At 43.0% G+C, this 13,557-nt stretch overlaps 1 protein-coding gene across 18 annotated transcripts in view; it reads right to left on the minus strand.

Moving 5' to 3' along the window:
• Positions 1–2,403: 2,403 nt before the first annotated feature.
• Positions 2,404–13,557, minus strand: part of FRYL (FRY like transcription coactivator) — a 298,493-nt gene continuing 287,339 nt past the window's right edge. For 16 of the 18 annotated variants that reach the window (XM_051831505.2, XM_070068188.1, XM_070068186.1 and 13 more), the window contains 5 exons: positions 10,153–10,221; positions 7,391–7,408; positions 6,510–6,620; positions 4,822–5,012; positions 2,404–4,513 (listed from right to left, as the gene is read on the minus strand). In XM_051831505.2, coding sequence (XP_051687465.2) covers positions 4,252–4,513; positions 4,822–5,012; positions 6,510–6,620; positions 7,391–7,408; positions 10,153–10,221 — 651 coding nt within the window. In that variant the 3' untranslated portion in view covers positions 2,404–4,251. The remainder of the gene's footprint in view (positions 4,514–4,821; positions 5,013–6,509; positions 6,621–7,390; positions 7,409–10,152; positions 10,222–13,557) is intronic. The other 2 variants (XM_051831497.2, XM_051831485.2) reach the window with 1 other exon arrangement.

Consider the following 13,557-nt stretch of genomic DNA (forward strand, 5'->3'; position numbering starts at 1 on the left):
TAATCCTCCGCCTAGCGGCGCCGGCACACCGGGTTCTAGTCCCGGTCGGGGCGCCGGATTCTGTCCCGGTTGCCCCTCTTCCAGGCCAGCTCTCTGCTGTGGCCAGGGAGTGCAGTGGAGGATGGCCCAGGTGCTTGGGCCCTGCACCCCATGGGAGACCAGGAAAAGCACCTGGCTCCTGGCTCCTGCCATCGGATCGGCGTGGTGTGCCGGCCGCAGCGCGCCGGCCGCGGCGGCCATTGGAGGGTGAACCAACGGCAAAAGGAAGACCTTTCTCTGTCTCTCTCTCTCACTGTCCACTCTGCCTGTCAAAAAAAAAAAAAAAAAAAAAAAAAGGGTCTCGGGTCAGAGACCGTGTTCAGCCTCTATCGACTGAACATCAGTCGTTCGGTTCTCCTTGGGCCTGCACCTAGCTAGTGTTCCTAAACGACCCCACAACACAGGGTCCACTGCCGGCACCCTGCTTTGGGCGGCACTCACAGCCATGGGTGCTTCTGAGAAGACTGGAGGGACTGCCGGCTTCATGATAGGAGTCGCAGCTGCCGCTGGGTGCTAACCGTGCCATCCAAGGTCACCTAGAAGGCACCAGAAGTGTCTGTAGACACCTTGGCCATTGCAGCCAAAGGGGCTGCGAGAGCTGCAGGCTGAGGTCTCCCTAGGTGCTGCTGGTCACAGTGCAGCCTCCCGGGCCCCCGCGCCTACTCACTCTTGGGTGACGTACTGAAACAAGCACCCCACTATGAAATCGAGCATGAGCTGCTGGGTTCAGTTGGCTTCGATGGGGCCCCTTTCCTCAAGGAGCTTCCAGTGTAGGGGCTAGATGAACACTACCTCTTGCATGAGGAAAGTGAAGTGGGAGTTGACACGAGCTGTGCAAGGCCTACTTAAGAGCCTACACTAAATAGGCTTGACTTTGGGAGGCCAGGGAGGGCCTGCCTTACAAGAATGCAGCTGAGCTGCAGCCCGAGTTAGGTGAAGATGGGACAGGGAAATAGTCCAGACTTGGGCAACACATGCAAAGGCCCTGTGGTAGAGAACCCAGGTGGCCACAGTAGTAGCTAAAAGTAGTAGGGCCATTGCTTAGGCCTTGCTCAGAGGATTAGTTTTTTTATCTAGTCACCATGAGAAACCACTGAAAGGTTCTAAAGGTGTGGTGTTGGTAGTAGGGCCTGTGACAATCCGATTCATTGTTAAAAACAACCACATCTATACAGGATACCTGTAAGCAAGCCGGGAGACTTTCAGAGTCCACATGAAGTGGTGGTGGGGCCAATGGGAAATGACTGGAGCACTGGGAATGAGGAGGGGATGTTTTCACCTGTGCTGACATTGCCATTGACTTGGGTGGTGCAAGGCTAAGAGGTTAATTTGCCTCCCCTGGTGTGCAAGTGGTACTTGTGGTATGTGTGGTCAATAGGCATTTGCTGAATAAATGGAGCAACTAGAGACAAGGACCAGCGATGAGAGAAATCCACTGGCTGTTACTGGCTGGTTACGTCATTCTTCAACACTGTTTGCCATTAATCTACCCCGCGGGGCAGTCCACCCTGTTTTTATGGTTGGGGAACACAAGGGTCAAAGTGTGCCTTTTAGGGTTAGCAGACATTCAGCTACTGAACAGGGTGGCAGTGACAGCATCGTAGCAACAAGGTACAGACAAACCAGGCACGCGTAGAATCGGCGATTCCTAAGACGTCAAGTCTGAGAGGGGCTACAGGGAGGTACCCCAAAATGTCCTCTCTGGGCACGGGAACAGGATGCGAGCCTTCTCCGTGTCACCTGTTTCCTACAGTGACCATGGGTGACTGAGAACCGGAGACAGACTCTGTGAAAGGAGCACAACGTTGACTCGCATTTTGTCTCCTCTCCCTCGGCAGTGGCGGTGCCGTGGCCGGGCGCTCGTCACTCCCAGAACTGCAGGAGGAACCGCGTTCTGGCTTGGTGAGTGTCCTCCACGAGACGGGGAGTGAGTCCCACACCCCGGTCTCACAGCACCGGAAAGTCCTCTTCCTTTGCTGTTATTTGACAACTTCGTGGCCAAAAGAGAAAGGTGGTAAATAGCAAGAGCTGGCCTCTGTGTGGAACTAAATGAGAAGACACACTAGTCATTGGACGTGTCTTACTAGTAGTGCTAACTTTGGATTCACGCATAGGTGTGCAGAAAGCCCAGGTACAACAGGACAGTCCTAATGGATTTGCACTTTGCCTTCTGCAGGCGTATTTGTTCTATGTTACTGTCGGATTTAGTTAGACAAATACATGCAAAAAGCGATCCTCAACTGTCCGAGAGGTTTGGTTTGGGGAGTTGAATTTTGTTGTTACATTTAAGAAGAATGAAGGTAACATTTGAAAGCTGAGGCACACTATGTGGATTCATTCTTTTTCAAAAATGCAACATAAACCAACAGCTACAATGCTTTTTATTTTTAACAAAAAGGATGTAAGGAGGGTGAGAAAAATAGGGGATAGTAAGATAGGATGTAAAGTGTGGTGTGTCTCTGGACACCATCCCTCTGTTCCTGCCCCACACCCAAAAGTTATTAAATAATTTAAAGGACACCATTTACAGTACCAGAACACCATCAAAATAATTGTTTTTATCAGGGTCAAAAAATACAGTGATTACGAATGTGCCGTGACCAGTTACGGAATCTTACGGGGAGCATGACTATGGTCAGCAGTCCAACGGCGTGCACAGTGCCTTCAATTAATGCACTTGAGCAGAATTACATTTCTGGCAGGGTCCACGCCCCCAGGAAAAGGCAAAGCCAAGCATTTCATTTCTACATTCTAAACTCTGGAGTCACAGAGCCCAGTTTAAAAAGAAAAGTCACAGTGGATAAGAGATGCATATAAAAAATACAAGGTGTTCCTTTCAAATCAGAGGAGTTGTGGGACTACATTCATTTCTTTTACAAAATGCTATTTAAAAAAGGTCAGAGAATCCAGTTCCTGTTAAGCGCCAGACGTAGACAGTGAGTGAGTATATTGCATGTTTTGGTAGTCAGTCTTCAGGCTTCCTTTCATTTTCCCCATAGCCCCGGGTTCCTTTCAGGTGAAACACATGAGTCCTGAATCAACATATAAAAATGCATTTGCATCTCTTTTCTGGAATTCCGCAGACCTCGGAGCCTGCAAGTCGTATATTCTGTCAATGACCACAATTTTTTCTTTAGCTCTGTACACCTGTTCTTGTATAACAGTGCATGGCACAAATGTACAAGAAAATACTGGTTTTTAGTCTATACAGTTTCTATAATAATTATGGGCTAGAATAAGTTAACTGTTGTGATGAGAACGGCTGACGGGCAGCGTACACCTTTATTTTACACTTTAAAGTCTCTGCAGGCATCTACTTTGGTTAGTTATCGACAACAGTAACAGAAGCACTGATCAGAGGACTGAGCAGCATTCCAATAACGTTAACAGATATATTATTTCTTTCTGAAATACCGGGAAAGCCCAGTTTTAAAATATTATTAAAATGTTCTAACATTTACACACTATGAAGAGTTAGATCTAATAAAATAAAATTTCTTCAAAAATAATCTTGCAGTGCTCTTTTAGGCATGCTCTGAGACGTTATCACCAAACATCCACGCCTTGAAAATATGACTGTCACATGTCCATACAGCCCAACTCTCTCTCCCTCTCTCTCACACACACATACACACACACACGTAATTCCTTATACAGACCAAAAAAAAAAAAAAACCAGAACAAAAACACCCCAATTCCTCAACCCACATAATGAAAAATCAATGGTTTTTGCAAATAAGTCTTCTGTGTACATCTATCCAAATGGATGTTCATGGAGGCGAGTAAGCATCAAGTGAGGGTTACGTCTGTGACTGCTAGAAACCCAAGCAGCTTTGCAGGTCTTCGGCTAAAACGAACCAGCCTTATTTCAGCCTCATTTCACCTGCTTTCCGATGTCTCAGTATTAGAGGCCATTATTGCAAACACTTCTGGAATCCTTTGCTTTCTCCAGAAAGTAATGTTATTTGTGTGCATCACTTTTAGCCCTTTTGTTTTCACATGGGTTAATCTAAAAATTCCATCTTCATGTAGTTACTGTGGGAAGTGCTGGCAGCTGCTGGAGTTTTCCTTCTCCAGATCCTTGTTTTTCGTACAGTTTGGCCTTATAACTGTGGATGCCGCCAGAAAAGAGAAACATCAGTGAATCGCAAGGGTTCGTAAAAGGTGCTTGCTTACTATTCTTAGTCCTCTTCAGTAAACGCCTGAAGTTGCTCAGAATCCAGTGCGCGCCATACTTCCCATGTTGGGTCTGGCCTGTGCTAGGAGTTGGTATGACTGCACCATACGGAGAGACTCTCTTATTTCCAGATTGAGTTCCATCAGTTTGTAGTTGGCTTCCGACATGTCCAGGTTGGAGCCGATGACGGCGAAGCTTCCAGTGTGGCCCAGCGTCTGATGATGGAAGTAGATGTGCAGCAGCGTCTGCACAGCGTCGTCTTCACAGCCACCAAAGATGTCGTTGGGCCACAGGGACCTGAAAGACAGGGCATGGGTCAAGTGCTGAGACGGGAGCCTGAAGACCGACTGCATTTTAAGTGACCATCCCAACACAGCCTGCTTGTGAACAACCGACCTCTGATTTGAGCAAATGCATCACTTGGAGTTCCCCGCGAGAGGGAGACAAGCCTAAGACTGGTGGTGGCAAAGTGCTAACTGTGGGGAAACGGTCATGTCCTCCTTCCGCAGCGACAGGACGTGGGACCAGCCAGAGCCGGGGCCCAGCGCGGGGGCAGGTCCAGGCTAGTTACCCAGGAGCTGTCTTTACGGCCCCTCACACGTTACCTGAAAGCTTTGACTTGGGCTACAGCTGATATGAATTCCTTATTTTTCAAAGTTTCGATTAAAGAATGAATGGCGGTTTCAATGGTCGTTTGTGCCGCTTTGGAGATGTCAATTTCTTCGTGTTCTGAAGCAGACTCGGCTTCTTTGAGGATACTTTCCAGCTGGGCGAGTTCCTCGGACATGTTGATGACCTGAAACACGCGCAATGGTAAGGAGCTGGCCTGTGTCCAGGGCCACAGAGCAAGGAAGTGGCTATGAGGGCACGCCTGATGCCAGTGGCATTTTCCCTTGTAAAGATTATTTTAAAATGTTAAAAGTGGGGCCAGCATGTTGTCATAGAGGGTTAAGTTGCTGCCTGCAATGCCAGTGTCCCATATGGGTTCAGGTTCGTGTCCTGGTGGCCTGGAAAGGCAGCAGAGGATGGCATGAGTGCTTGGGCCCCTGCACCACGGGGAGAGACCCAGAGGAAGCTCCTGGCTTGGCATTGGCCGTTGCGGCCATCAGGAGAGTAAACCAGCAGATGGAAGATCTCTCATCTGTCTCTGTATTTCTCCCTCCTCTGTAACTCTGACTCTCAAATACATCTTTTTAAAAAAAAGGGCAATTAACATTTAGGAACACATAATTTCAGGCATCAAACAGTTGTTTTAAGATTATTCTTGATACAGACCTAAGTTGTAATAAATGTTTTAACACGTGATTACATATTTACATAGTAAAAATAGATTTACTGTTAATGGGGGGATTATGGAAACTTCTTGAAAAATATATTCATTTTTACTTATTTAAAAGGCATGGAAGACAGATCTTCCATTTGCAGCTTCATAATAGCCAGGGCTGGGCCAGACCAAAGCCAGGAACCTACGACCTCCATGTGGGTCTCCTGGGAGGGTGGTAGGGACTCAAGTAGTTGAGCCGCCATTGCTACCTTCCCAGGTGCATCAGCAGGAAGCTGGACTGGAAGTGGAACAGCCAGGACCTTTACTAGCACTCCGATATGGGATGTGGGTGTCCCAAATGGTGACTTAACACCTCTACCATGAGGCCCACCCCATGAAAACTTTATCGTATTTTATACACACACACACACACACACACGATTTTAAAAAGTTCAAGGAAAATGAAACAAAGATAATATGCTTTTCCCACAAACTATTTGAAATTCCTGTGTACACATGTATATTTGTGCACATACACGTATGTGTATGTACATACATACTTTTTACAGAATTAACCATTTCTAATTTTTTTAAATTAAATTATTTCCCCAGTTTTAGTACTGGCAGATGACAAGGGGGAAGAAAAGACCAAAGCCACACTACCTTTGAACTTTTATGTTAATTGATTTCCAGCATTCAAGTAACTTGAACATATTATTCTTGAACGCATTAATAGGACTTACAGGAATAATGTGGTTGAGATGTTAAGGGTACTATAATATTTTTCCATCTCTGGAACTAATGTGCTGTACTTGACTTTTGATTGCAGCTGACCTATCACTGCTGCTGGATGGCTGCTGTCCTCCTTCCTAACCTCCCCACGGTGCACACTGCTTCCAAAGGTAATTCCTCAGCTTAGAAAGGATTCGCTGTGCCTTCAGACTTAACCTCTTCTAACAAGGAAAACATGCATGCCGTTCTAAATTTTCTAGAACCAGCTACTGAGGCTTAGTACAACTGAATATTTACCTCTGCTTCATTTTTAATTGTATTTACTTGATTGATAAGTTTACAGTAGGCCTGGAACAGAAGCAGCAATTGAAAATGCAATTTGTATAACCTTCGGCAGAGCTCCAGCTCCTAGAAATAAATAACATTACATTACATTTAGGTGTTATTTTCCATGCAACTTGACTAGACAGCATTATTTCCAAGTAAAAATTTATAAATAATTATGTCAAAATAGCCTTGGCATTTATTTTTCTGCAGTAAGCAAGTTAATACAGTGAAGCTGATGAGAGGCATATGAAAGATGCTTTGAAGATGGGTGTTAAAATAGGATCATTGTTGGTTACGTAATTCGTTCGCAGGGTTAGGCACATTTTCACATAAGCAATATATGGAGTACTTTAAAAGGGACTCCATAACTTAAAATTCATAATGGAAGAAATTTACGAATGCATAGACTTTCGCCCCCATTGATATGTAGATCTCATTGCATTTATCAAAAAGAGCTTGAGAAAGCAAAGTGAAAGTGGATAGATAATCTCTTAACCTAAAATGTAAGAAGAGTTGGTCTAAGTCAAAGCTTTCTAAAGAAAACTACATAGTAATCTCATTGAAATGAGACACTGAAATTAACATGTGCAAATTGATTTTTTTTTTAATTAAGAAATTTAAAAGGAGATATGTTAGTTGTAGAAAAAGGTGACTGCTAGTTGTACATACGTACTATCTTATTTTTATAAAACCAACATTTCATGGATTAGGGCTATGAGAAACTGAAGCTCACACTACTTTGAAAGTAGTCCATGATGAAACATTGCTAGGTCACGAATGGACAAATGGCAGATGAAAACCAGGTTGTCTGGCAAGGGTAAGTAGTCTATAAATCAAGACAGGTCACTTACTGCTAGAATTTCCATTTGCTAAGCAAGAGGTGATCAGGTCACAAAAAATACAAAAGAAGAAAAAGACCAAGAATTAGTGTAAGAAATCATTTTAACCAGGGTCACAGATGTCCCAGGCAAACAGAAGAACATACATTTACACCCCAAAGAAAATGCTGTTATTTCCAGAATACAACTTTTTAGACATTTACTGGAACAGTTTAGGGTGTTTAATTCTTTGTCAAATAATAGCTAGATTACATTTAGGTTACTGTTATTTCTATATACACCCCAAAAAGAGTAAAACTGAATTCATGTAATCTTGAGAAATTTAGCTACAGTATTTTAACTAGGTTTTTAAACTTAAAAAAAAAATCAACTGTAATAAAATTTCCATTAGTAAAGTGGAAAACTTACTGGAAAATAAGACAAATGAATTATCATTCTTTCTCAAAGAAGAATTGGCTTATAATTTTAATAATAAATATTTAGCCTCTAAGAAGATCTCTGGTATGGCTCAACCAGGCTTCCCACTCCTTTACTATCCCAGGTTGTCCTATTTGGTGTAGAGTCGCAGGACAGAATATCCAAACAGATGTGTTACTTTAACTGCCACTCCAGTTGTAACTCATGTAATGAGTTACAGAAATGTACCCAGGTTTCAATCAAAGAAGATACTGTATCTAAAAACACATAGTGAAACATCTCATGTATGGACTACCTTAAAAATTACTGCAACTACAGCAACTTGAACCTGGTCTCATTAAATGCTGAATGGCTTGTAATTAAACAGCAATTGGTACAATGTCAATATAGTTTCTAAAAGTCATTCTTAAGCCTGCTTTTCTAAATAGATTCCTCTGAAGGACTGTTTGTTACATTTATTCCTATCTGGAAAGGATTTGCTAAGCAAAGGTGAACTTAGCGCCACACCATTTACCATCACAGGTATGGACAGCCATGCAGTAAACATTAGCTGGGCACACTATGATGTCAAGCATGTTAGCATACCTAAATTTCTGAGGTTTGGTTTTTATACAGTTTATTTCACATGGAAATTAATAATTTGAGTCAAATGCTTTTCTCACTTCTTTTGACATTGTTATCATCACAATTGTAAGAAATAGCAAAAGTGTCATTAAAATTCTATAGGTCTGAACTACCAAACATTCATCTCACAGATACTAAGTGACTAGGTGAAGATACATATTTTAGATAGTTGCTGTTAAGTCTATTGACACTGGCATGGGCGTCCTCTGCATTTACTCATTCAATACATACTGTATGTAAAAGACTATACAGGGACGGAGAGTAAAGTGTAGTGTAAGAGGGATCTCCAAACAAGAGAAGCTGAACCTGAAGGGTGAGGTAAGAAATAGTCTTGGCGCCAGCATTATGGTGTAGCGGGTAAAGCCGCTGCCTGCCACACTGGCATCCCATTGGGTGCCAGTTGTGTCCCTGCTGCTCCACTTCCAATCTAGCTCCCTGCTAACAGCCTGAGAAAAGCAGCAGCAGAAGGCCCAAGTGTTTGGGCCTTTGCCATCGACATGGGAGACCTGGAAGAAGCTCCTGGCTTTGATCTGGCCCAGCTCAGGCCATTGTGGCCATCTGGGGAGTAAACCAAAGGCTGGAAGTCTCTCTCCCTCTCTCTCTTTCTCTGTGTAACTCTTCCTTTTGTAAGATTTATTTTATTTGAAAGTCAGTCTTAAATGTATAGTGTTCAGTTTTCACTTAGAAAAGCTCAAGCTCTGTCAGTTGGCTTGAGTCTTGGAGGTCACTTAGTATAACCACGTACTTTATGCAGGAAAAGAGGTACACTACTTGCCCAAGTGCAAAACACTGGCAAAATGCTGTGGAACCAAAGGAGCTAATCCTAGGCTGGGGTAATTTGGTACACTGCTTCATGTCTTTACAAGATGACTTGACAGTTTCTGAGACGGTACAGGATTTGTAGCAAGCCTGCCTAGTTGGAGTCTTGGTGCTCCTGTTTATCTAAAACTAGTAAGTAAACTTCTCTGAGCCTCCGTTCCTTCATCTTCAAAATGGGGATGATAGAGTATCTACATAACCAAGGTGTAAGGGTAGGAGTGTGGCATGCCACTAGCACAGCCTGAAATAGGTCACTTAGCACTATTTTTTCCACATCTTGGTTTTTCTAAAAGTTCAAATTCTTGGACGAATACAATAGTATTACTTTTACAGGACTAGAGTGTAACTGAAGTTGAACAAGATTGGCATTCTAAAGCCAAATGGCGGTAACTCTGTAGTTGATGATGCATTTTCCTCACAGGACGTTGCATCTCCATTAGAATAATTTATAGGTTGTAATCCTCAATTCCTACAGTAAATAGATCATTAAATCTTTCACTGAACTCTACACTGGAGAAAACATGACTTAACCGGTCAGATTTCACCTCTGGGGAGGCCAACCGGAGCATCCGCTGCGTTGCTCTTGGGTCGGCTTTCCCGACCAGACTGTCCATCTTCATAGCGCTAACGCAGGACGGTTTGGATTTTAAGAAGCAGATGCAACTAAAAGCTGACCTGGACTGCCCAGATACCCATCAAGCTTATCTGCAGAGTGTTACTAAGCTTCAGTCACAAACTGATCATTTTTATTAAAGTAAATTTTTCGTTATTGAGCCTAACTTTTATAAAGATTGTTCTGATAATCAATGACAAATTTCACACATGTCTTTATCTCTAGGACTATCAGATAAGGACATCTGAACATACACATGGTTTTCCCAGATACAGAAATACAAACAAAACAAGAAACTTACTTGTGCATCTGTGTTTATCCTATATATGTCTTCTTTGGCACCAAATGTCCTTTTACAATTGTCTAACCACTAAGAAATAAGTAATAGTAAGTTACAATATAGTACTTGTGTAATACACAATGAAATTCATAACAGCCTAGTCATATAAAACAGACTTAAAAATGGACAGATTCTGGCATTAGCTGTAGACATACACATTTTCATCTCCAAGTCGGTCCGACTCTGTGGGACACAGCAGGATACGCTCAGTATCACCAGATGCACCCATGGGACAGTTTCCTAATGAAAGCACAATAGCTCCTAAGGGCCTGTGATGCTCCATTTCCATGCAGAATACCCTTCGTTTTGATTTTTACTGGAAATTTCACAACCTACACCTGACCTTCGTCTAATGTCAGATGGGGAAGTGAACGCTGTGCTTCCCTTCTGGTCAATTTAATAAAGGCGACTTAGAATGAACCAGGTCTGTTCGCTTCTCAGTACACTGGTGTCAGTTTTAATTAGTGAAACAGAAACCAAGATGCATTTAAGATCTGGTTCGTTCTTTTTTCTTTCTTTCTTTTTGGACTGTAATGAATGGCAAACATGTTATCTCCGAAGAATAATAGATGCAGAAGCTAAATGTCTCCTGTATCCAGGGGCTATTCCTAGAGTTGTTTTTAAAGTGCATTTTCTTTATTCAACTAAAAGCATCCTGGTACAGAACACAGCACAACAGCCACAGAATTTCCCAGTTGACGTAAAAGCTAAGAGCCTGCAAGTTAAGGTCCTCCTGGGTTTTGACAGGTTTATTAGCAGTTGTTTTGACTTTCTGTTTTGGTGACATTATTAATCATTAATATAAGAAATCAGAAGGCTTTTTCATTAGAACTTGCAAAAAAAAAACAAAACCTAGCTTTATAAAGGACTCCAAAAATCTTTTGGTATTAGACATTTAAAATTCTCAATTGTAGCTCAATGTTCTACAAAGAATTAAAATTAGACATCTTAGTTATTTCAAAAGCAATCTCGTTGACCTTATGTTCCTTTTATCCCAGTGCCTCAGACTGCTCCAGCCTCTAGGCCATTTACTTGACAGCATCTCGGAAGAAAAACATGTTAAGCTTTTCTGGTGAGAGATGGTCGGTGGCACCACTGTCAAAAGCTATCAGCAGATTTCTTTGTATCGGCAAAACTCAAGTTGACACCTATGGTGGAATTTGTGCATTATCTTTATTCATATAAAATGTTTACACAGTTATCACTACTCTGGTCCAGTTTGTCTAAGAATTTGTATACTAATAAATTTAAAAGTAATTTCAGTTATTTACTGACTTATTATTATCATATAACTTTTAATACTGTATACCTTGTAATACAGAATTTGAGGGCACTACTCAACATATATTTTTTTCTGTTAGAAGCCCGAACCACGAAGTCCCATGCTGCCCACTGGCCTGCAGAGCGCCTGAGACACAGCAGGTAGCCTGCACAGACCATCTGGTATGTATGTCTTCTCACGTCTTTTCTTGACTCAAGGCTCAAAGAAAGGTGGATTAACTGGTGAGGTTCAGTTTCTGGGTGTGACAGACCTGGGTGTGTAAGATTCCCAGGACAGTTAGAGAAGCTGAATGTTACCAGCCGGGACTTGGGGAGTTGGAGAAAGGCACTGAAGTGAGCCCCCCAGTCACCCCATGGATTATCCTGGAGGAATTTGCTCATTCATATTCCTGGACACAGAGGCTGAATCAAAAGTTATAGCTTGGAGTTTGTACCCAGTGGTGTCACTGGGCTGGGAAGATGGGGTGAGGTGTGAGGTGTTGAAGGCCAGGACCCGGAAGGAAAGAGAACTGCTGAGGCCTGCGCCCCACAGCCTGCACAGAGTCCTCCTGGGACACTCGTGTTCTTGGGTTCATCATGGGCAGAAAGGCCAAGGCCCCAGGCAGCAGAGGCTTCTGGTCAGGGACTGGGGAGGCAGAAATCACCCTGTTCCTGCCAGGGTGCTGGGGTCCTGGTAAACAGGACAAGCCTTCGCCTGTGAGCTTAGAACACAGGATAATTCCAAAAAATATGTAACCAAGAACCAATAGAGGAGGAAAACTTCATGGTAAGAAAATCCTTGGCGTTAGATAAAGAGAAGAGACAGAATGAGAAGGAATCTAGGTTCACTTTTGTCCCCGTACAAAATTTGTTGTTTTAGCACAATTTGTTGAGAAGTCTGTTCTTTGCCGCCTGCGTCGCAATGCTGCACCTTTGCTGTATGTTCTGCATTTATACATGTGTACATCTTGGGTTGTACTCTCCATTGTATTCTGTTAGTCTGTTTATTTTGCCAGTACAACTCAGTTTTGAGATTTTTAATAGGCCTTCTGGTTAGAAATCTAAGTCCTCAAACTTTGTCATTGCTCTTCCAAGACAAGGTTTGGTGAGGCTTGTAGCAAAGACCAGATAGTGTTTTCAGCTTTGCAAACCCTCCAGACTCTGCTCCAAGTTTCGGGTTCTGTGCTGCAAAAGGAACCACAGGCCATATCTATACAAACAGGATGGCTGTGTTCCAAAAACACTTTATGTACAAAAAGAGGCAGTGGGCCATATACAACCTGAAAACCGGTTTGCTGATCTATATTCAAGAAAACAGTTTACCCTATTATCAGCTGTTAGTATTTGCATAAAAATTTTAGAATCAGCCTGTCAATTTCTATGAATATACTGAGATTTTAAATGAGATTGCATTAAATCTACAGGTCATTTTATGGGGGAAACGACATCTTTTCAATATTGAGTCTTCTGAATCATACACATTGTATAGTCTCATTTATTTGGTGGCCTTTAATTTCTCTCTGTAATACCTAAGGTTTCCTGTGTGGAGATCTGTATCTTAGATTTATCTGTAGATATCTTATGTTTTTTCCATTTATATATTTATTTTCCTATTTTATAGTTACCTTTTGCTGTAAAAACCAGTAGCTTTTGGTCTAAAATTTAATGGCTTAAAACAACAGAGAAGAAATACTTGTAATCCATATTTCCAGTGAAGGATGAATCCACGTGTTGGCTGGGAGTTGCTTCTAAATTTGCCTGGGGTCACTCATGAGTCTGCAGTCACCGGGAGCTGGCCTCATGCAAGTGCCTGGCTCGCTGGCTGGTGGCTGCGATGCCCCTGACTCTGGAAGGCCTCTCATCCTCCAGCAGGCCGGAGTTTATCCCGATTTACGCCCTGACAGACATGAGTTAGTGCCAAAGGCCTCCCGAGGGCAGTCTCAGTCTCTGACGTCGTCCAAGACTGCCTCTGAATCTGCTTGACTAGAACGAGTCACGTGGCCGTTGGAGACTGAAGAGCAGGGCAAACGTGCTCGTCTCTGGATGGGGAATGGCAGGGCCACGCTGCACAGGGGTTGGGCCATTACTGTATCAGTACACTCTGCT

The sequence above is a fragment of the Oryctolagus cuniculus genome, chromosome 2 (assembly GCF_964237555.1).
Source record: "Oryctolagus cuniculus chromosome 2, mOryCun1.1, whole genome shotgun sequence".
NCBI lineage: Eukaryota > Metazoa > Chordata > Mammalia > Lagomorpha > Leporidae > Oryctolagus > Oryctolagus cuniculus.